Source organism: Triturus cristatus, chromosome 4_2 (genome assembly GCF_964204655.1).
Source record: "Triturus cristatus chromosome 4_2, aTriCri1.1, whole genome shotgun sequence".
NCBI classification, from domain to species: Eukaryota; Metazoa; Chordata; class Amphibia; order Caudata; family Salamandridae; genus Triturus; species Triturus cristatus.
In genome coordinates, this window is record NC_140586.1 from 227496067 (window position 1) to 227521149 (window position 25083).

The 25083-nt window shown below is 43.7% G+C and overlaps 1 protein-coding gene across 5 annotated transcripts in view; it reads left to right on the plus strand.

Annotated features, from left to right (window-relative positions):
* TMEM184B (transmembrane protein 184B) overlaps window positions 1-17303 on the plus strand; it is a 393946-nt gene extending 376643 nt beyond the window's left edge. For all 5 annotated transcript variants that reach the window (XM_085601314.1, XM_085601316.1, XM_085601312.1 and 2 more), the window contains one exon: window positions 6886-17303. In XM_085601314.1, the coding sequence (XP_085457440.1) occupies window positions 6886-7106 (221 nt within the window). In that variant the 3' untranslated portion in view covers window positions 7107-17303. The remainder of the gene's footprint in view (window positions 1-6885) is intronic.
* The last annotated feature ends 7780 nt before the right edge of the window (window positions 17304-25083 follow it).

Sequence of the window (25083 nt, forward strand, 5' to 3'; positions counted from 1 at the left end):
GTGGAACTGGGCCATTTCTCACAGGATAGATATTGCTGTGGAACATCTACTAGGGTGCCAGAACAATCAGACGGATGCACTCAACTAGCAAATGACAGATTGTCACAAGTGGGAACTTGAACAGAAACAGGTGGATTACTTCTTCAATCAGTGGGGTCACCCCACAATTGATCTGTTTGCCACTTAAAACGACAGAAAATACCCATGCTTCACAAGCAGGTTCTGGTATCCAGGAACAATAGACAATACTTTTTCGATCCGTTGGTCCAAGATATTTCCTTACGCCTTTTCCCCTGAGCCCCAGGGTTTTGAAGAGAGTGAAGATAGACCATTGCACTCTTATCCTTGTTGCTCCAACCTGGCCTCCACAGCAGTGGTACAGTGAGCTACTGCGGTTTCCCAAGTCTCTGAACTTGTCAGCATAGTACTGTCGCGTAGTTCCCACTAATCCGTAGGACCTGCACATTTGTTTGGACAACAAACTTTGGGTGAGGTGCCTAGACTGATTCCGGTCACCCCCGCAGGATGTGTTGGCCTATAGACCAGATAGCACACAGTGCCACCGTAAATCCGCCCTAACCTTAACAGGGAGCGAATGGTTTCTGGCAACCACTGAACATGACAACCCTGACCCCTTAGGGATCGTGGAAACTGATCCGAACATTTTGCTCAGTCACTTGTGCTTACGTGTGCTCAGAGAAATGTACAGAATACACAGTGGGACTTTTCAGTATATTTATTGAACCATTGTTTTTCTTGTATCGAATACATGTGCTGCGACAATCAGGGGACAGAAGCAGATGAAAGTGATTATGAGCACCAAAAGAGTAAATGGGTACAGCTCTACCATTATGCTAAAACAGTGTATATATGCAGGCATATAAACAAGGCAGTAATCTGGCATACTCCTACTATGCAAACTCTACTCTGCATGTGCCTAGAGTGTATGCAGGTGTAGGGCCAAGAATCTCCCTAGGGACGATGCAACCCCATTACCTGGCGGGAGAGAATGAAGGACCCCGTCCTGGTCATGAACTGGACACCCCTCATGAGATTTCAGACCACTGCATGGTGAAGTCTCAGCATCCAGGGGCCCTCGCTGTCCACTGTAGTGCCTCCTCCGCTAATCTAGCGGGATACTCATGTTTATAATTGAAAGCAGCCTTGCGATGTACGTTGTAGATTAGCGATGTTATGGATATGTAGATAGCTCTATCGCCCATGGATGAAGGTAGAACGACATTTGTACATAGTGCCCAAGGAGGACTTGTACATGATGTTTGAGGCAGCGTGATAATGTTGTGCAAAGATAGATGTGTAAACAAAGTGGTGTCAGAGAAATTAATCCAACATTGTCGTGCATGCAAATATGTGCAAATATTCACAACAGAAATGTTATTGTGAAAAAGAGGACAATATAAGAAATGAGCAGTTTCGCTACATGGGCCTAACCCGGGAACATAAAGTACCTGACAACCTATAATTTGACCATCTGGATCTTCCTCAATAGTCTAAACGGATTCTGGCACAGGCTCGTGCTCCAGCTACCAATAAGACGTACAACGCTTAGTGGTAGCGTTTCTGTGTCTGGTGCAGTAATAATGGTCATCATCCACTTAAAATGAAGCCTTTTCAGATTCTGCCATATTTGTTAAGCTGGCCAAAAGTAGTCTCAGATATTCTTTAATCAGGGTCCGTCTGGCTGCGATATCCAGATTTAGAAGGACTGACAGTTCAGCATCTACTCCCCAAAGGATCATTAAACAATTCATAAGAGGTCTCTTCAGAGATTTTTTCACCACTTCGTCATCCTTTGGTTCCACGGGCACCTAATACAGCCCTCAGTCAATTGATGTTACCTCCTTTTGAACCGATACATGAAGCAAATTTAAAATGTGTGTTCTTGTAAGACGTCTCTCACATCTGCCTGGAGAGTAGGGGGGATTCAAGCATTCACCATCAGGGAACCTTTTCTTCGGTTCCTGAAGGACAGGGTGGTTTTCAGAACCAAGCCTAAATTTATTGCAAAGGTTCCAACAGATTTTCACCTAAAGGAGCCTGTCATTCTTAGATCTTTCTGTCCAAACCCATCTACAAATGCAGAAAGCTAATCATATTCTTTGAACTTACGGATATGTGTCAGATTTTAATCTAGACAAGACAAAGGACATACACATATAAGGCCAGCTTTAAGTGTTTTTTAGTCATCCAAGAAAATGTCGATCCCTGTCCAAACACCGGCGTCCGAACGTGAACTTCTTGCTGACTGATTATTCTTCAGTCTGTTCGCCACGTTGTCCTACATACTCCCCCGGCCACTAGCACTTTACCCTACTCGCTGGTTTACTGTGGAGGGAGTAATTGACTTTTATGAGAGTCCATTTTACACGACCGCGTAATACATTACGCTACTGGATGACGTTCATGTTTTGTTCCCACCTGAACCTGCATATTTAAACCCCAAGACTTTATCTAGAGTGGAATAAATCCCTTGAAGTGGCATCAGGCACCCCACCATACCTTTTGGTGTTGCTCATATTGCCCTGATGAAGCCCTGGTGAGAGAGATGTGTTGGCTGCATGTGCACTTGATTGAAACCATTAAAAGAAGAACTCTCTTTACTGAAGACTCAAGAAAAAAATATTTTGACTGCTTAATTGTTGTTCTGTTGCCCCTCTTTGCCTTATGTTGTGTATAACATAGCCTGCTGGATTTCAGCCTACTTTGTCATGCCAAGGCCAGCCGTCCTGTCCACGGGGAAGTGAAAGCACACTTCACCAAGGGCATGGCATCAACTGCGGCACTCTGTGCTGGGGTGCCCTTGAAGGACATTTGCGGTGCATCCTGCATCCACCTGGAGGAACAGACATACGTTCACAAAGCATCACTGCCTAGTCGTGGACGCACAGGCTGATGCAGCTGTGGGACAGGCGGTCTTGAGAAACCAGTTTCATTAAGGGTGAGCCTGCTTCCCGCTTTCTTGTAGCCAAAAGGAAAAGACTGAGACTCTAGGCTGAAATGGAGGAGCTGATAAGGAGAAAAAGTTTTTTTTTTTTCACATATCCCTGCTGGAATTCAGAATCTCTCTGAAACCTCAGACAGAGAGGGAACATGAAGTGGTAGAGCTGGAACCCCAACCAACTCCAGAACCACAGGAAGAAGAGGAGGAGTTAATATTCTTTGAAGAGGTACAAGGCCAATTCAATTCAACATTTCATCATCTAGCCACATTAAACATACTGTGTTGCTTCAAGCCTATGACCTTTTTGCATCATACACTATATGTTGTATATTTTTACATTGTGTACTGCTATTTTAAAGTACCGGGTATTCCCATGCTGATGATGGGGAATGATTCAAGCATGTGCATCTATAAAAGAGACCAATTTGTCGAACTGGAGTTACAGGTAAGTAACTAATTTCTTCATATTGCTTCAATGATCCTTCATCTAGCGATGAGGGAGAATTCAGTTAGAACGATGGCAGTGTTCTGACATTGGTAATCTTCTACCAATTGACTCAGACAATAAGTATGGGCAAGAGCACCCTTGCGCAGTTAATCCTCACAACCTTAACATACACCATGTTCAGTGGGACTCCAAGGATGAAGTGACCTATCTCTTCCCCAGGCATTATTCATATGGTATTATTCATTTTTGAACAGCTACCTAAAGGTGCTAGTTGATTTTCCAGGCGCTTTAAAATATACGTTGCCAAGCCTTTGTAACCGGTTTCTTCCCCCTCAGTATTTCTTGCTGCCTCTGTCTCACCTCTGCCTTTTGATTTAACACTTCATTCAACGTCAGTGCCTCCAATAGCACCAGAGGAGCCTTTCTTCTTCCTTCTCCTTGCTTTCAGTTATCCACCAATTGATCTTTCATAGATTCACATGCATGAATATTCCTTGTTGTCATTCTGGGAATCCTCGGTATACAGTATTATGAATCCGATCCTAAAAAAGCAGATCAATGACATTTAAAACGGCCTTAGAACACATGGCTTATCCACCTCCTTTTATGACCCAAATTCTAAACAATCCGGTGGATAGGCACTCTGGTCCTCTACCCAGACAGATGCTCCAACTGCCAGATTTTGCTATTGCATGTTAGTGTGGGAGAATATTCAGGATCTTTGCTCCAGTTTTTGATTAAAAAAAGCTTTACCATTGAATTCAAATTTTAACAAGAAAGCAGTTGCCATCACAGACATTATTAAGAGGCTAAACACACAAAGTGCTTTATTTGCGTACGTCCTGACCATGAATCCATAAAAGGTGATATTATTGGCAAATACTTTAAGAAAACATTGAAGGACAGAGACAGGAGGCTGGTTCAGGTACTTATTGAGGACGTAAAATCAACACTAACTCGCCTTGTGACAGACATTTCAAATAAAGCCACCATTGGAATTATTTGGTAAGTAATCTCTTCTGACTCCTGACGTGAGTAAGAAGAGCCTCTGACCTTGCCTTTTTGTTTGCAATGTCCAGGTCTGTCACTGATGCCGGTATCTGGCGTCAAAAGTTTTGTCTACCATCTGATGAGCCAGCTACCCTAAGGAAGCATGCTTTTAACAAAAGAGCAACTACTCCTACATCAGAAATACCTGTCAAAAAATAGATGGCAATTGTACCACCTTACTTTCTTTGTTTAAGAGAATGTCTTTGTTTTTGATCTCACCCTCTGCTTTATCTTCTTTGTTGGGACTGGCACAATATGAGGCAGTCTGCTATAGCCTGCAGAGCTGTCAAACTGGACTGTGCCACCGTCAACGGCAAGTTGAAAACAAGTTTTTAAAGCGGGAATCTTTTGTAGATTTACATGCTGTGAGTTATTCCACCATCTAGTTATTGGGTCCTTAATTCTTCCGTCTTTAAGTGCCGTTTTTTGTTTCATTTTTGCTCTGCTGGGCAGTGTAGATCACTTGGTGTCCTAGGCCATTTCTTCATGACTTAAGACGCCAGCCCCCGAAGCTTCTTCATTTGATTGCCATCATCTGATTGTTTTATCCACCATTGGATCTGCAAGCAGAGCAAGAACTTGAAAATTTTTAAAGGAGACTACAACTTTTCACTGTTTTTGGCGAAAAAAACAGCAGAGTACCAAAAGAACATGAACTGTTCTCCACTGACAAAATTGTCGAAATAAGCATCGACCAAAAGAGTTGAAGAATGAAGGTAGGGTGATGGAGCATCCTCCCTTTAGTTTCTGCCCAGTGTGCCACTGTAGGTATGCCCAGAAGGACGCACACGAGGTCTTCAAACCTTGTCCCGTGAAAGACTGTGACCAAGAGGGTTTTACCATGTGTGGAGAGTTTGAGCCCAAGACACTGTAAGCAAGAGAGAAACAAAGGTGGGCACACTACACCCCGGCATACTTGAATCCATCCTTGCAAGAGCTAGGTCGCTCGTTGGAGAATTCAGAGGACACAGAATTGGCACAAGGGGAAAAAGTCAGTGAGACTGCAAGAATTGTTTAGGAAAGAACAGAAAAAACACATGGTAACGTGGATGCTCTGGCATTGAACTTAGACTCTTGGAGTGGAAACAAAAGGCTGCCCAACACCAAAACCACCAGTGATCGAGGAAAAGCTGAAACATAAGAAACCCCACGAGTTGAATTTGAAAGATACCATTGGTGGTCTAACCTCGGAACAAGCCTCAATGTCTAAAACTGATCAAGAGCACGGAAGGGAAAAAGAGCTTTGAGGTAAGGAAGGCTCTGACCCGAATAGAAAGGCTTCGATGCTCGGCATCAGCCAAAAAAAAAAACTTGACGCCAAAAGGAAAAGACTGAGACTCTAGGCTGAAATGGAGGAGCTGATAAGGAGAAAAGGTTTTTTTTTTTACACATCCCTGATGGAATTCAGAATCTCTCTGAAACCTCAGACAGAGAGGGAACATGAAGTGGTAGAGCTGGAACCCCAACCAACTCCAGAACCACAGGAAGAAGAGGAGGAGTAAATATTCTTTGAAGAGATGCAAGGCCAATTCAATTCAACAATTCATTATCTAGCCACAGATTCTGATATACCTTACTTTTTAACCCCATCATGCTCAACCTGAGTCCTTCTTTAATCACTATTTCTCAAAAAGCTGAATATATGTACACCAATTCACAAAAAGCACGCTTTCTGAGTAAAGTCTTGTTTGCCAAAGTTGGTGTAATTCTGTTAAGCAATTTTTTTCTGTATTGGTAAGTTTTCTATTGGAATTAACATGCGAAGGAGCATGTTTGCAGCACCCCCACCCACCCCCCCGTCCCTCCCCAACCGGCCCCTCTATTCTTTTATTGTTGTTGTCTTTTTCATTACCCCCTTCCTGGTTGGATAGCCTGAATGAGCCACAATGAATAATTTAAAAAAAACAATTGCGGGGAAAGTTAGTGTAGATTTATCAAGTTTCAAGTTTATTAGATTTATCAATTGGCACCACAGTTAGTAGAGAAACAAAAAATACTCTTTTTATGGAAACTCTGGCCAAATTAGAACTACAAAGCGACGACTGCATCTGTTTTCCAGGATCCTACGCTCTGCAAATTCATATATTTACTAAAGGTACCTGTGATGCAGAACTTGGATTACAAGTAACTAAACTTTCCCTTACGTACTTATGTACTATGTTGACAATTCTCAGTTCATTAGGGAAACCAAGCAACTGTTTGTCGGTTTGCACAGCCACACATAGATAACTTAATTTCAAAAGCTGGCCTGGTTAGATAGATTGTTCAATGCTTTCAGATTTGCTATGCTAAAGCATACACTACTCAATGATGCCATATTCCAACATCCCACTAGGTGGCTGCTTCCATGTCAGTGTTTGTTTGTGAATGCTCTTCTGTTTGCTCTGCATACTGAGTCTCATATCCCTCCATCTCTTCCCCACAGGACGTGCTGCCCCCATGAAGAGCATCTCGAGCAGTCTGAAGGAGACCATGAACCCCCATGACATTGTGCAGGACGCAATTCACAACTTCTCTCCAGCCTACCAACAGTACACACAGCAGGCCACACTGGAACATGGCCATGTAATCTCCCGGTCCCAAAGCTGCTCCAGCACTCATGACACTGAGAAGACGCTGCTGCTCAGCTCGGACGATGAGTTCTGACCTGGGGCAAGTGATCCGGGCCGGGGGCTCCATCACTGTGCAATTCAAAACTAAAGAAACATATTTATTGGTGGGGTTTTGAAGCCAATGTCATATCGGATCCCCTAACAGGCGCACTCTATCTGGAGGGCAGAAGCTACACTGAGTACATGCTGCTTGGGGGTCTGGGAGCGCCCCTCGGCATCTATCAGTTTAGACGAGCTTCCTTCTCCACACACTGGTAGATTGTTTTTGGCTTTTGGGAACAAGAATTGTATTTTTGTAGCCAAGATGTTACACTACAAGAGGCATTAGATAAGAATGGCAGTCCTCCGTGTCGGGGAGGCAGGGAGGCCCTTTTGCTGCCATCCATTTTTGTGCACCTTAGCTGGGCCCCAGACAGCCCTTGGTGATATTTTTGTGTGGCATACTCTCTTTTCCTTTTTGCCATGTGAGTACACCCAAAGACATATGGCCAAAGGCCAACATGTGAGTAATCAAACTAGCCCATTGTTTGCGAAACTTGAAAAAAGATTGTGAGCTCAGGCCAGAAGTAGTCGGATGTCTATTTTGCTAAATATGTGTTGTGTGGGAGGAAATCATTAACTTGGGAGAAGGTGGATCTGATCCTAGTCGTTACAGTTTTCTTAGGCAACACTCCGGTTCAGTGAAATAGCATGCCGAGTTTGTGGAGCTTTCAAAGGGCTGCCATATGTGGTTGAGATTAAATGCCCAGAATGTACTGGTATTCCTCACCCAGCTATGTAGGGTATGGGCTTCTTCCTTTCCTTCCCTCATTACATTCTTATCCTTCCCACGGCCGGGTGTTCTTCCCACGAGCATGTGAACGTTCCTGGGGTAGGATAAGTGGCAGTGCATAATATTAGCATGCCCTGAATGGTTGTAGAACAGTGTATTTAACATCAGTTTCACTGTTTGGAAAACCATCCGATCTGTAGCCGATTAGGTGAACGTGCTCTGAACTCCTGTCTCCCCTATAGGTCACAGTACCACAGACGTCTGCTGTAATTGTTGTGTGAAGGGAGTGCCTTTACAGCTGTGCTCCGAATTTAAAGCGAATTGGATTTTAGTTTGTTTTTGATTTTAATTTCTTGTGGCCACCTCACCCATTTCTCTAGAACTCTTCAGCTGACGAGTTTTGTTTGTTTGTTTAGGCCAGGGCAACCAGTTCATCAGTATGGCTGAATCCCTTAAAGAAGGCTCTACTACAGCCTATGCTACCTGTGGGCAGAAGAAATTCTGTACAATGTACCTGCATGAGTCTACTGTCTGTACCCTAACTACAGGGCTAGGCATTGCAAAATATGCTGCAGAGATCCACTGTGATCCCTGGAAAAAAGGAGAGTGCTGTCATTTCCTGACCAAAGTTTCTTTTAAAGATGTCTATCTTCTGTGGATGGGTTGATGAGTCCTTCCCCATTATCTCAAAAAAGCACACAAATGCTCTAATTTAGACACTTGTATAAACATGTTGCTTCAGAAAGCATCTTAATTTGAGGACCTCCATTAGGAAACCAGTCTTCAAAAAGGTATATGAACCTAACTGGTTGTTCTCGGAGTGTGGAGATAGGGCAGCTGAATCCTCAAATAAATGAACATTGACAACCACGTTCTCCATGAGTAAGTTTTCAGCGCAGCCCTTCTTTGGGTAGTCACTGCCTGTAACTTCGTCAACGTCCTGTAAGTTTGGAAAGCTCTTAAAGAAGATTACACTTTCCACATCACAGAACGGTCAGTGGTTCTTTCCTTACTAACTGCAACACTTTGCATCTCAGTTACTGCTGCCTCATTAGTACCTTTGCAACTGTCAATAGACTGTCTTCCTGTTACTACCTCGTCAATGTGGTCCTCTTGTCTCCCTCGACAACATCCTAGTTGACCACAGAAGGTGTACTTAGACTGCCTTTAAGCAGATGTTCACCATCACTCCTATATCATACAGTGTGTTCGCTGCTTCCTTGACACACTTCACCAAGCCGAGTGTAGTGAAGCTGCAAGCACACTTAATGACCCTGAGATGAGGCTGAGGATAAAAGTACCACGTAGCCCTGATTGTACTGTGGCTAGTTACGTGTACAATGTCCGTATAATGAGAAGCAACTTGGCCATGATGACCAGGACATTCAAGAGCCTAGAGAGCCTGAAAAGCTGCATCATTCTTACCTCCAAAATGCTCCAGGTCCCTTTTGGCCTAATCATATACTTGAAAATATGATGCAAGCTTATTCTACAAAATCCCCTAACACACACCACCTCAAACCAGCTCCACTGTAGCCACCAACCTTTCCATCTCCTCCGTAACATCCGGTTCCACTGTTTAATCAATCATCACCATTATCTTAATGCATAGCTCCTTGTCAAGTGGATGCTGACACCACAGAACATGATGAAGCTGTGGTTGAAGAAGATTGCTAGAAGGTGCACCAGATGATAAATGAGAGGACTACTTTACCTCTGCTTCAGCAATGCAACGTCTTCTCCAGCGAACTCTATCACCGATAGACTCGGCAGGTTACATTTACTTGTGGAGAGGTAGTCAAAGATGCAATGCTAAAACTGCTTCGAACAAATCAGGAAATACATTTTTAAAAATCTTGTAAAACCAGAAGACATTTTGGCCTTTATCATCTCAACAACCACCCCTTGTTCTTCATCAACAAACCAGGAGGGCTGAAGTCCTTTTGTTTTCTCAGATGAATTCCAGCTCCCCTGGAACTGGACATTCAGCATAACCACACGTCTGAGGTGGCTAAAAAGCTCATTGTGTTTACAGAAAAGTGAGAGGAGATGCAACTGGAAACCTGGAGCAAATTACAACTGGATCTCTTTGCCACCCAGAGTGATAGGAAATGGTGGCCCTATGCCTGCAGGTATTGGTATCTGGTGTTGAGCTTAAATGCATTTTTGAAAAATTGGTGTGGGACATTTGTGCATATTTTTCGGGCATTTCCCCTCATCCTGCACACCACCATCAAGATTAAAAGGAAAACCGCTCTATATCATACTTGTCATCCTGTTGTTACTTGGACACCACTGGTTTAGAGATCAGTTGCCCCTGGCAGAAGATTCCCACATCCAGCTGGGAGCACAACCCCAGTCCCTCACGGCCCAGCATCTCTGAGCTTAACGGCCTGGCTTCTCAACACCTCTGATTTCCACTCCTACACATTTTGGTGAATTTCAACATATTCACTCAAGTAAGAGCATCGTCCATAGTGAAAATATCATAAGGCCAAATAAGAGGTTGTGTGTGATGCTCCATGCAAAGCCTGCATATAGGCCTTCATATAGTCAGTCACACAAACTATTCTACCTGTTTAAGCTATCTTTAGCTGTATCAATAAAGGCTCATTCCACTCTCAGGGGAGTTCATCTGTTGGGAATATCTAGGTTCTGGCACTCCATTGACATAACGTCTGTTCACAGAAAGGATATTCTAGGACATATCAAGAGGCTTGTTTAGGGCCTTCCAACTGGCCTGCAGGTATCCACTTACATGCATTTGCTATACAGTTATATTTTAACTTACAAAAGCCTGACCCAGTTGGTATGACAGAGGAGATCTCAAGTGTAATTCTTGGATGGTAATGCTGCTGTTTGAGGAAGCACCTCAACTATAACGGTCAGCGAGTTGAAGACCTTTTCCATCCAGGAACATATTCTGAAGTTTTATAAGGACAGAGACTCTACAAGCCAATGCTTACTTTTATTTCTAATTTTCCAATGGATTTTCGCCTAAAAAAAACAGTGGTCCCGAAGTCTTGCTTTCAGAATCCTAAAAGCATAGTGGTAAGAGTACCTCATTCATCACAGAAGCATTACATTTTACATTAAAAGAAATAAGGCATTGAGGCTGAGATACCAGCTGGATGTGACATTGGGCCACCCATTAGAAAGCTGCGGCACCATTCTGGATTGCTAGATAGATAGCAGCTGCTGTCATCTTTTGCAACACCACAAACATCGACAAGCCTAAGTGAAAGGTCATGCAACAAAAGGTTGGCATGGCCAGTGGCCCTTGATGTGATTGTTGCATTGTTTGCTGTTTGCTGGATGGCCAGATCGAACAGTCTTCATATATTCACAAGGCACTGCTGTTTAGAAATGGATGTTAAGAGACAATTGGCAGTAGGGTAGACAGTCCGTTGCAGCCAAATACCGAAAGAGGAGGAGACTGTTTTTCTACCTTGATCTATTAGTAAGGATGCTTATGTACTGTTAGCTGTTATGATTCAAGCATGCGACTCTGTAAATGATCAGATAAGGGGGAAGAAACAAGTTACTTACCCGTAGCTACAGTGTTGGTATCTTACATTGTCATGTGCACCTAGTATTTCTCATTCCACACCTGTGATTTGAAATCTGAGGTACAGTGGTCTCCAGAGGCATTGCTGTTCAGAGCACATTCCCCTCATTAGCCCAAGTTGGGATGCTTTTTGATGAACCTTGTGTACTACTAAATACACTGTCCCACGTTTAGTGGTTTTTACTACTGTTGCAAACCACGGTGGGACTCCAGCTCAACAGAAAATAAAATTCAGCATGCAAATCTATGAAAGATGCCAGTGTTTGGAGAACTGTAGTAAGCAAGTTGTTTCTTTTTCCTGATAGACCATTACCTCTGAGCAAGTCTGTATGAAAAATACCAATGCTTGGAGAAGTGTAGTTAAAGTGTAAGTAAGTTGTTTCTTTCCTGATAGACCATTACCTCTAAATGAGTCGGGTTTTCGCAGGCATGAGTTAGGGGGTCTTGTAGTAAAATTACTGACGGTTTTGAAAATCTTGGTAACTACAATGATCAACCCATCCCCTGCTCTTTCTTGTTCTTTTTTTGGTGGTCCTAAAACAGATCCTCATATTGTAAAATGTACTAGTTAGGAGTTTTCCAAAACCACCTCACCTAGTGAGGCAGTTCTTATGGCCTCTTTTCACCCAGGCACCTCCAACAATTATTTAATTGAAGTTGCTTTTCTGGGCCCTGGAGTAGACTAAAGTTCTTTTAATTTATGTTATATCATCGCTTGTATAAAGAGTGACTTGGAGTGTGCCTTAACCATAAGTAGAGTTGCTTGATGTGAGGCATTTCTTCTGGAGTCATCGTCCATGTTTACTCAGTTCACCACATGCTCTGAAATTAATAGTTTGCGTTGTCCGGTTCAAGCTGGTTTCCCTTTAATGGTTAGAAAAGTCATCACAGCATTGTACTGTCAGTTTGGCAGTCATGAGGCCTTCCTTTATTTTAATGAAGTTCGAATATCCTTAGACACGGAAATCCTGCCTATGTTGGGGATTCTGAAATCCCAGACATGGATGGTTAAATTCAGTGCCTAATTCTCAATTACTAGCAGCCTTGGATGCAACATGGGAGTACAAATGGCAAAGTCAAATAAATTACAAAGGCCAAAGCCTGTTTCTAATATACAGATTCACCGTGGTGGGATTTCTGTCCTTAAAATTCAACTGATGTGGAATTTTAAGTGAGAAACTCTTAAGGAACAAGTTGTGGGCTTTGTTGAGGAAATACAAACACAGTTTGTGAAAGTTCACAAAACGTTTCCAGTTAAATTTGCAATCTGAAAACAGTTGGAATATTTACTTCTGCCCGTGGTTATTAATAAATGCAGTTTTGTAGTGGAAACTGAAAGGCATATGCCAGTAGTTGCTGGAAGTGTCAGAAGGGGTTTCTTCGCAGGAAAACTATTTTCCCTGTGAGGAAACAAATAAGGTAATCATTACAAATGTATTTAAATATGTCGGCATGACAACCCATCATGTCAAATGTTGACTATAAAAAATGTTTATGCACAACTATACTAATGTATACAGATGTTCTAACCTACCATTCTTTGAGAATTCCAAGAATTCTATCAGTCAAAAATGTGCTTCAAACATAAAAGCAGCTCTATGTGAGAAAATTACTGACTTTCTCAGCAGCATATTTTTGAATCAAGCCTTCTGATTTTTTTTTATGGATTTAATGATACCCTGATGGGAAATTAAGATTACATTTAACAATTTTTTCTTCTGCTCCAAGGATCTTTCACAGATTTCTATCTGCTTTATTCAAGTTCGCCCACATTCCCATGATTCCGGTATTCTTATCTGTTGGTGACTAAAGACTTCAAAGACACACAAAGTTTTCACATCTTTGGAACCTAAAAAGGATACCCCCCTCGCCAGAAACAAGAAAAAACTGTACTGTTAGCTTCTTCATATCAACATCTTCATAAGTTATGCAAAGCACTTCCATGCGCTATGCAAACATTTTAAACTTTCAGAAAAACAAGATCTATTCTGAGCCCAACCACAAGATAGCGGAAAGTACACAGCATGTAATCTATAATAGGGACAAGCTTAAGAACCAAACAGCTGTTAACATTTTTCTTTTTTTTCTACCACTCTGTTGCTAAACTTTGATTAGTTATTAAAAATAGCCAATGGGGATCAAGATCGGACTGTTTTTTGGTAAGATCTTTGATACCATTTCTAGAATGATTAATTAAATGAGCATCATTGAGTTGGGTAACAAAAACATTATTCAGCACCAATATACCTCACAGATTTACCATTTATACTTTATTACTTTGTTCCTAAGAATGGCTGGGACGTGCCGAAGAAGTGTATTTCCAATTTAAGATTTTGCTTTTAAGTACCATAAGAGCACTGAAATCTTTAACCAACTGTCTAGCCTTAGTTGCTGCCCAGTTGTTAAGGGAGGAGGCTTGCTTATAACTTTGCATGGACTTCTGGGTACTTCAACATCACTTCCACGTTAAGACCTTCAGTATATTATGAGAAAATACTTGCTGTTATTTGTTTGCATGCACACCAAAATGTAAATTTTTTTGGGAGACAGCAGTCGTTTATCCAACCATGGAAAAAGTGCCATTCTTCAAGATTAAGCCTTTAATTTGGATGTTGGCTAGTCTTCTGACGGATGTGGCAGTATGTTAGGCATGTATACTACTTAGCTCTCTACACAACCTGCCCCTTGTGCATTGCTGAATTGTGTGCATTCATTGCAGAAATGTTGACAATTAGATTTGAGTTACTGGTGACAGTTTATTATGTGGGGCTGCCACAAGTAGTAGTGGAGGCAGGGTGGTGGAATCTGAACTGCTTGTTCAAAGGTATGCTGTTTTGGCAGATATGCTCTAATTTAATGACCAGTGCCTCTCTCTTTTTTGGAGAGCACACAGATTATCTTAGAGTACTCTATAGGTGAAAGCTTATGTAGAAGAGCTCATTTTTCCTTAAGATAAGCTTCCCATAAGATGTAGAGAGCTCATATTTTCCTTAAGATAAGCTTCCCATAAGATTTTCAAAATGTTTTAGAAGCACAACTTCATGGACCTTTCAGGGACCTTTCCTTATGCTTTTCAATCCCCACTCATCCACATGATTCTTCCGATTATCCAGTGTTGCACTGAAAATGGTCCTCTTTGCTCTGAAAATTGCCAGGAGCAGTTCCAGAATAATTTAACGTTTTCTTGTTGTGCTGTCATGTTTGTTTGGAGCCACTCCAGATGCTCAACCAACTGCACAGCTTGTAGCATGAGTAATATTTAGATTTTTAAACAGTAGGCTAAGCATGTCATAGTATCATGTAGTGGTAAATGCAGTCCCGTTGATATGAAGCTTATGGTTGCCAGTTAAAATGAGAAGGACGTTCAGGAAGTAGGTAATAAAAGTAATGAGTTAAAACCAACTCTCATTTGGGCAGTTGGGATCTTTTCCAGACACAATGATACACATATTGTAGGTGTAGTGTGACCCATATTTGCTGGGACCATCTATCCTGGCAAACATTCAGATGTCAGTAAATTAGCATATGTCCCAGTTTGCAGAGAGGGTTGACCGAACGCAGATGGAGGTAACTTTTTTTGTCTTCCACTGCAGGATTAGTTGGCAACCCTTATCAGAAAGCAATTTCTTGGATGCATGCATTCCTCAGATGTCAACCATGGAATGTTCTTGAGAGCTTGATGATTAGGCACTTGGGTACCTAATTTGAGCCAGTGTGTGTAATGTAAGGTATAAACTACAGATTCTACCTTAGAGAATTATTGTGGCTGAGACCTCCCCCTAGGTGCTAGTGAACTGCAAGATTAGTTAGTTCATTAACTATTTACATTTTGCTATAGAGGACAGCTGTTAGTTTCATGTAGTGTTTTTGGTGCAAAATCTGTTAATTTATCGATTTCTTCACATATTTTCTTGGTATTTTTTAAGTTGCCTGCAGAATGCAGCTTCATATTTTTTATAATATCAGAATTGCATTTCGGCCACAATTAAAGGAATAGACTGACCTGTCAACTGTTTACTTTTGAGGCTGCAGTGTAGGGAAAGGCAGTGACATACCTGTGCAATCCAGGTTGTTTCTGGTATATAATAAATATTTACCATTTTTGAGATTGAAACAGTGGTACTGTTAATATTCCCTAATGTAGAAGCTCAACAACAGCGACACAGAAGTGCCTACATACTTTCATAAGGAACTCCTGCCCGAATTTTGATTCTAAAGCAAAATTCTCAGCACGTCTGAACATTGCTGAGTAATCTTCCCGTCTACTAGCTGTTGATTTCTTATTCACATGCTGTGCACTCTCCTGCCATGTAGTGTTGTGCCCAGAATATTCCAGCTTGGTTTTCTTGAAATTTTGTTTGCAACTACTGAGTGGTAGTACGTGCAACTATGTGCAAGAATGAATATTTGTGAGATATGCATGTTGCAGAACAAAAGTGCTGTACTACTTCTGCAGATCGACTTACAAGACTACAGCCTCCTAAAAAGGAAAGTACGTCCTCTCTCTAAGTGGGATAGCTAGATAAAAGATCTCATAATGTCGTCTGCTGGAATCTGAAGGTTCTGTCAAGTGACTTGTTGAGATCCAGCTACAAGGCCAGTAAAAGTTTTTTGTTTTTAGTAGAATACATGCTTGTCTATCTGTGAAGCATTCCAACACTTAGAGCTAGCGTCAAGGGTCATTAATGATTTTTTGTTAGATCTGGCAAATGCTAGACCCTTAAAAGGAATGGTCATTTGCGTGTCTGCCTCCAGATATCCGTGTTGGCCTGGTGCCTACTCTCAGCTTCATGACAGTTGTCTAGACCAAGCACTGAACCTCCCACCAGTGCCAGTACCATCTCAATCCCTGCCCCAGGTGTATGATTTCTGCTCTGCCACTCTTTATTGGGCCTTGCCCTGCTCTGGTGCCAGCTTCGAGTTGAAGGCAGATGTCTAGTCTCAGTTCTCACTTTGTTCCCAATTCCACATGCCAACTCTGCAGTAGGTGCTGTGTTTTACTTCTTTTTCTACCGCCAGTTCCTCCCGTCTATTCACCGTATATTTGCAAACACACTACATGCTGGATGTATGTTGACCCCCTGCGGTCCATTTGACCAAGAGGACCATAGCCCTTAAATTGGGGCAACAGATTACGAGCATTAGGAGTCAACTTGAAGCCAACTGGAAACATTTGTGCAGTTGGGTTCTTCAGGCACTGCAACAATGGCACTATTTTGCTCAGGGCCCAGCCTTCCTCCTTAATTCCCTCCACCACCTGCACCACCACCGCCCTTACTTCCCTGCCTCCAAACTTTGTATGTGGCATTTCATAGCCATTCCCGAACCATCAACATAATGAACATGAGAGAGGAAGAAGTATTTTGGGAGGAGTCTCTGACCGTCTTAATCCTTTTTGGGATCAGGGGCTAAGATTCTATTGTGGTTGGACACCGCTTTAAAAGCCAATAATGAAGTTGGCCGTGGGTGCTGCAGGGCAAAATAAAAGTTAAGACACAGAGCTTCAACATCTTTGAAATACAATGCAGTGAATTTGAATTTACAGCACCCATCTCCACTTGCCCCAGCAATACACTCCTCCCCCCCCCCCCCCCCCAAGGGGGTGTGCAGAAAAAACTTGTCATCCCACCTGTCAATTTAGCACAGCCTCTTTCTCCTCCCCTCATCTCGTCTTAGGAATTCTTACATAGAATCCTTGTATATAAACATTTGAAATATTGTATGATAATGAACAGTGACAGATGCAACTAGTTTTGTACCCGTGTTTTTCTGCATTTTATGTGCATAACGTTCATGAGTTCAGAGAGTCGCTTCTATTTTTTGTCTGTGATGTTCTTCCAGAAATGAAAACAAACAGAAATCTCCAAATAAAGTGTATAGATTGTCTTTAAGGCTGGCGTCTGTGAATTTTATTTGACCCCTAAAATTCCGTGCTTGTGAGTTGTGAAAAACATCTGTGCCGGCTCCAAACAATCTGGGGGCCTCCACATTTTAGAAAGGTAAGGATACTCCATATGCTTTTAATTTTTTTTTAAAAAAGATCCGCGTTCTCAGCAGGTTTATAATTTTTAAACTAAATCCAGGCCGCTAGCCTAAATGCTGTAACATTTTTATTTTTCATACGACCCAATTTCTCCATTCCTGTGTACGTCCTCCCTGACAACTGTACCAGATAGCACTTCTAAAAGAACTTAGAAGCCAGAGGATGGTGGCTGTGCTGAATCTTGGACTTCACTCCAGTCAACTAACCACCGTCTTCAGTTCAGTAGTCTGTGTTGTTTAAAAAAAAAAAAGTGAATACATGTTATCCAGTATTGGGGTATCTTTCATAGATTCACATGCCTGAATCATTCCCCGTCGCCGAGGCGGGAGTCTCGGTAGATAAAAAAAAAGTAGTGCCAAAAAATAATTAGTAGTAGTAGTAGTAGTAGGCCCAAAGAGAAAAGGCCCTAAGGCCTATATCTTAGAAGCCTATCTACCTTGTTATGTAAAATAACCCAAGAATTGGTAGCAACCAATCAGACATCAGCACCCTTCTAGAACCCTCTCAGCAGAGCCAGCTCTCCTCAGATTTTCACCGCACGTCGTGTGGAAGGGAGTCTCCCTGAGTGCCTACTCAGTTTCTTCTTTTCTTCAGTCATGTCTGACAAAAAAGCTTTGTTTAGACCCTGCAGGACCTGTGATAAGAAGAGGGTCCATGTAGACGACCAGCATGAGGAGTGTATTTATTGTCTACATCCTAAGCATGTTGCTAAGGACTGTAGAATTTGCCGGACTTTCCCTCCTAAGACCTTAAGGGACAGAGAGGCAAGAGTTTTGTTATGGTTGAAATCTTCCTCGGCTGAGGAGGATGACAAGGCCTCGACATCTAGCAAGAGAGCTAGATCAATTGATAGTTCTTCCAGTGAAGGGAGAAAACATCATAAGGCCTCTCATGTAACTTCTGACCATTCACAGAAGTCACAAGACTCTGACAGATCCAAGAAGTCTTCAACTACAAAAACCGTGAGTAAATCTCAGGTTAAGACTTTGTCAGTGGGATCATCTTATACTATCTCTGTGACTTCTGCGGCTCCTCTGTCGACGGCTACAGTCTCCACTACTTCGATATCGTCACCTATCATGTCTCCTAGGGCGTCTAAGACTCCGTCGACAATTGCGTCGACGTCGAGCTTAAAGGAAGTTCTGTCAGCATCGTCGATGACAACATCGACGACGAAAACCCCATCGACGACAACCCCGTCGACGACGAAAATCACGTCGACGACTACGACGAAGACCCCGTCGACGACGAAGACCCCGTCGACGACGAAGACCCCGTCGACGGCGAAGACCCCGTCGACGACGAAGACCCCGTCGACGACGAAGACCCCGTCGACGGCGAAGACCCCGTCGACGGCAAAGACCCCGTCGACGGCAAAGACCTCGTCGACGGCAAAGACCTCGTCGACGGCAAAGACCTCGTCGACGGCAAAGACCTCGTCGACGGCAAAGACCTCGTCGACGGCGAAGACCTCGTCGACGGCGAAGACCCCGTCGACAGCGAAGACCTCGTCGACGGCGACTATTTCGTCGACGATGACGATCCCGTCGACGGCGAAGACCCCGTCGACGACGACGACAATTCCGTCGACGGCGAAGACCTCGTCGACGATGACGATCCCGTCGACGGCGAAGACCTCGTCGACGATGACGATCCCGTCGACGACGAAGACCTCGTCGACGATGACGCTCCCGTCGACGACAATGACAATCCCGTCGACGCCTCAAAAGACAACAAGTCCGTCTATGAGGGGAAGCCCGTCGACGAGAGGTTTCCTTAAAGCGATTCCAACTACCCAGGTTACGCCTATTGCGTACACGCATATTCAGCTAAGGACTTTTCATAAACAGGATTACAGCAATATTTCTCCTTTGCTGCCTTCGCATATCCTGGACTCGTATACGGAAGGGGATGATTATGAAGAGGAGGATGATGAGGGTCCTTTCGGGATAGCTAGGCACCCCTCGGAGTTGCATATTAAGTGTCAGGAGATGGATGAGGAGGATGACTACCATGAGCATGCTTACCAGGAAGGCCTTGCTGCACCAGTTTACAGGCATCCCTCAAGGGATTGGGATCGTAGAGAATCAAGTCATCTCCCGCCTACACTGATACAGGACCTTCAGGCCATGCTGGCGGATTACCGCCAACGCTTTCCTCCACAACAACCTCTTCCTAATATACAACCGACGGAAGAGTCGCACACGGACATGCCAAATTCGCCGATTCACCCTGCTGGTTCGGGTACACAATCGCACCATGATACCATTTCCACTGATGAGGAAGATATCGAAGAGGGTGAAGTACCGGATAAGGACACCAATCTGGATCCTTGGGATGATTACATTATTCCCATGCCTTCTCCACCTATTCCACAACCATCGGATTCTCCTCCAGAGGATATAGGTGGCTTTCACAATTTAATGCAGCGTGCAGCAGTCAGGTTTCAATTACCAGTCACTGTGGAGCATACGGATTGTTTCCTCCATGACTTTAAAGAGGAGCAAAGGAAAATTACCAGAGCAATTCCCATCATCGATTTTATTTGGAATGAGGGGTTAAAAATTATGAAAACACCTGCTTCTGTACCTGCGGTCCTCCCTCGTATTGATAAGAAATATCGTGCTCCTCCAGAGACGCCCTCCTGTCTCATCGGTCATCCCCGACCAGATTCCGTTATATCACAGGCTGCTCAACAAAAGTCCAAAAATCCGGCTATGCCGATATCGACGACGCCGGATAGAGAAGGGCGAAGATTGGATCTGATCGGCAAGAAGTTCTCTACGATGGCGGCAACTTCTATCAAGGCTGCAAACTCCTTGGCCATTCTTGGTCGCTATGACCGCCAGATGTGGTCAGAATTCTCTGAATTTATAGACCTCATTCCTGAGGATCGTCAACAAGAGGCAAGGAAAATACTTCAAGAGGGAGAACGAGCCGCATCAGAGATCATAGACTGTGCTCTTGATATTGCAAATACCAACTTTAGGCAGCTTGCAGGGGCAGCAGTTCTTAGGCGTCAAGGATGGCTTAAAGCAACATCTTTTAGGCCAGAGGTTCAAGCCAAGATCATTGATATGGCCTATGATGGAGAATCCTTGTTTGGGAAACACATAGACGAGGCCCTCCTAGCAATCAAGACTGATACGGATACAGCTAAGTCACTAGCTGCTCTCCAATACAAACGGGGATCTTTCCGTGGTGCAAGAGGTCGAGGCTTTGTTTCAAGGGGAAATTATCAAAGTCAGCAAAATAGGCAATATCAGTCTCAATATAGACAGCCTTATGGACGATCATCTTACAGGCAATCTTCCTCGAATAGTTTCTCTCGTCAGGGAGGAAGAAGGCGATCGAACAATCAGGGTCGCGACGCCAACAAGAAGCAATGAGTTACGCTGGACGCCAGTCATCCCTCCTTCCCTCCCAGTAGGAGCAAAGATAACAGCTTTTGCTCACAATTGGGAGGAGATCACCTCGGATCGTTGGGTCATCGACTTAGTCAGAAACGGTCACACCCTGGAGTTCTCAAAACAACCCCCTACTGCCCCGCCCAGGGGTCCCCCTCCCCCTCGTCTTCATTGTTCAAAGAAGCTTTAATAATGCTCCGCAAGAACGCAATAGAGAAAGTTCCTTCGCCCCAGAAGGGAACCGGGTTCTATTCTCGATTTTTCCTCATAAAGAAAAAGTCAGGGGAGTGGCGCCCGATTCTGGATCTCCGCAAGCTCAACAAATTTTTAAAGAAGCAGAGTTTTCGGATGGTTACACTGGCCGAAGTGTTGAGCTGCCTAAACAAGGGGGATTTTATGGCTTCTCTGGACATGGAGGACGCGTACTTCCACATTCCTATCCTTCCCAAGCATCGCAAGTACCTGCGATTTGTAGTGGCTGGCGTCCACTATCAGTTCAAAGTCCTTCCGTTCGGACTGAAATCTGCTCCAATAATTTTTACAAAGTGTCTTGCACCAGTAGCAGCGACTCTAAGGTCACAGGGAATACAGGTATTTCCGTACCTGGACGACTGGCTGCTCAAAGGCCCTTCGAAGCAGACTACCGTAGAGGCAGTTTCAGCATGCCTAAGTCGATTCTCAAACTTAGGCCTCACTCTCAACAACAGCAAATTTCAACTGCTCCCTCTACAGAGAATTCAGTTTCTGGGAGCAATGCTGGACACCAAACAATGCAAGGCATTCTTGTCAGAGGAACGTCAACTTCGTTTACAAAAGCTAGCACTTTCAATCGCAAGAAGAAAGTCAGTTTCTGTCCGGAGGTTTGCGTCTCTGCTGGGGATGTGTTCTTCAACTATAAATCTTGTACCTTTAGCAAGGCTCCGAATGAGACCTCTGCAGGAACAGTTACATCTACAATGGAAACAGGCCTTGGGGTCGTTCAACGACTCCATCAGGATAACACCTCAGATGAGAGTCTCTCTGCATTGGTGGTCACGGATGGAAAACCTGACTTTGGGCCTTTCTTTTCTAACATCTCCTCCAGAATTCGTGGTAACAACAGACGCCTCCATGGAGGGGTGGGGAGGACATCTCCAAGATCTACAGATTCAGGGACGATGGTCCCAGGAATACCGCCAACAACATATCAACAGACTGGAGCTTCGCGCCATTTTTCTCACTCTGCAGGCGTTCCTCCCGAGGATTGCAGGGGCCTCAGTGCTGGTCCGCACGGACAACACTACCAGCATGTATTACGTCAACAAACAGGGAGGAACGAGGTCACTGTCCCTTTCGCAGGAAGCTCAGGAACTATGGGAATGGCTTACAACACACAAGATATCCTTACGAGCGGAGCACGTCAGGGGCCTTCACAACACGTTGGCCGACAACCTAAGCAGATCCCTGGCAGGCTGTCACGAATGGGAGATAGAGCAGAAGCAACTAGACGAAATTTTTCAGTCATGGGGCAAACCGGCACTGGATTTGTTTGCTACAAGGGAAAACAAGAAATGCCGCTATTACGCAAGCAGATTCCCTCAACAGGGATCAAGAGGAAATGCCCTGTCCATGAGATGGTCAGGGCTTTGTGCGTACGCTTTTCCCCCGATACCACTAATTGCGAAAGTGATCCGCAAAGTGAAAATGGAACATTGCCGCCTCATCCTGATTGCACCCCGTTGGCCAAGGCAATATTGGTTCCAGGAGCTGCTTCTTCTAGCTCACAGCTCCATCCGTCTAATACCAACAATGACGATGTTGACAAGGGAAAGGGGTCAAATACTCCATCCAGATCCACAGTCGCTGCACTTGCACGCATGGCTCCTGATTTCCTAGAATACAAAGATCTAACCATTTCACAGGAATGCCGTGAGATTCTATCTAAGTCACGCGCACAAAGTACTTTAAAAACTTATCGTTTGAAGTGGAAGCGATTTTGTCATTGGTGCGAGGGGAAGGATGTCCATCCTTTACAAGCTCCAGTAGAGCAAATCCTTCCTTATTTGTTATCCCTAGCCAAATCGGGACTTGCATTTTCATCAATTAAAGTTCATCTTGCGGCTCTATCAAGATTCAGGAAGAGTACCTCTAAACCTTCGCTCTGTTCCTCTTCATTAATAAAACAATTTATGAAGGGGTTATTCCGCGTTTTTCCACCAATTCGTGCACCTCCTCCAGAGTGGGAGTTGAACACAGTTCTAGCTCAATTGATGAAAAGGCCTTTTGAACCTATCCACAAGGCTGAGCTAAAATTTTTAACATGGAAGGTAGCTATTCTTTTGGCTCTTACATCGGCTCGAAGAGTCAGTGAGATTCAAGCGTTCACCATCTCAGAACCCTTTTTGCAGTTCTCCAAAGACTTTGTTACTCTCAGGACAAATCCACGATTCATCCCTAAAGTTCCGACTCAGTTCCACTTAAATGAGCCAGTGAAACTAAAGGTTTTCTTCCCAAATCCAGCCACTCCAGCTGAGCGAGCGTTGCATTCACTGGATATAAAACGCTGTCTGAAATTTTACTTGCAAAGGACGAAGGACATCAGGCGGTCCAATCAATTGCTTGTAGCTTATGGTCAAGCTACACTTGGGTCTGCTGTGACTAAAGCGACTATAGCCAGATGGTTGGCTTCTACAATTCATTTTTGTCATGATAAAGCCAATAAACCATTACAAAGAAAGGTCAAGGCGCATTCTACTAGAACTATGGCAGCATCTACTGCATTGTTCGCAGGAGTATCCTTGGAGAATATTTGTCGTGCTGCAACGTGGAGGAATGTTCACACATTCACGAAGCACTACTGTCTGCAATCTACTCTGCAGGAGGATACAGCGGTAGGACAAGCCGTCCTTCAGCATCTGTTAAACTAAGGTCAGATATTTATATATGTTTCTTCAATTTACTGTTTATAATTGCTATATTTTAAGCTACGTTGTCTTTTCTTTATGTAAGATAGATGTTTGAATTTTAACAGAAAACATCTTATGCCTTCTACTTATCAAGTTGCGGGCGTAATTGGGAGTGTATCAGCAATAGTCTCCCACCATCCGCAAACGACTGTATGCTTGGCATACTGCTTGCTACTCTGATTCAGGCATGTGAATCTATGAAAGATACCCCAATACTGGATAAGAAAACAAGTTACTTACCTGTAACTACAGTTATCCAGTATTGGTATCTTTCATAGATTCACATGCACCCACCCTCCTCCCCGCAGAGTCAGTTCTCTATGTTTGGGATATAAGCTTCCCACTCGTGCTAGGAAAATCTGAGGAGAGCTGGCTCTGCTGAGAGGGTTCTAGAAGGGTGCTGATGTCTGATTGGTTGCTACCAATTCTTGGGTTATTTTACATAACAAGGTAGATAGGCTTCTAAGATATAGGCCTTAGGGCCTTTTCTCTTTGGGCCTACTACTACTACTAATTATTTTTTGGCACTACTTTTTTTTTATCTACCGAGACTCCCGCCTCGGCGACGGGGAATGATTCAGGCATGTGAATCTATGAAAGATACCAATACTGGATAACTGTAGTTACAGGTAAGTAACTTGTTTTCTTTTTCAGCACGTACTTATAGCGCTTAAATTTTGTCCTTGCTTTATTTTCCTTATTACTGTTGTGTGTTTTAAAAAATATTTTAAGATTTATGAAAAATGTGCATTAGTGTTTTTGCCTATCAGTTTCTCAACCCTTTTGTTCATGATGCCTGTAAGCTTCTCCCTGAAGTGCATAGTAGTTGTAGCCTTTGTCTCTTTAGGCACAAGAAGCCAAGACAGCAGGGCACAAGTTGGGGATACTTGCGGGTAGACTGCGTCCACCCACTATTTTCTGAGGGTAAACGCCATCCACCATTCCATAATCTGATAGAGACTCTACTAAACGCAAATTCCTTAACGTAGAATTATCCCCAGGCGTGAGACTGGACCCAGAAAACTTTATTGCCCAGCATCTCTGCGCGCCGGGGGCGGTACATTGCGACTCCGCCCGACGTCCTCCGCGGGCGTGACGTCAGCAAGGTCACATAAGCCCCCCCCCCCGCCCCCGGCGCGCGGACATCAGTTTTCTTCTTTTCCGCGTGAAACGCAGATCCGGATCGTAATTCCTGGCCTGTTTTAGGCCTTTTTCCGCTTTAAGCGTTTTCTTGAGAACAGTGTGCGAATGCCTTCGGGCTTCAAGACATGCTCAT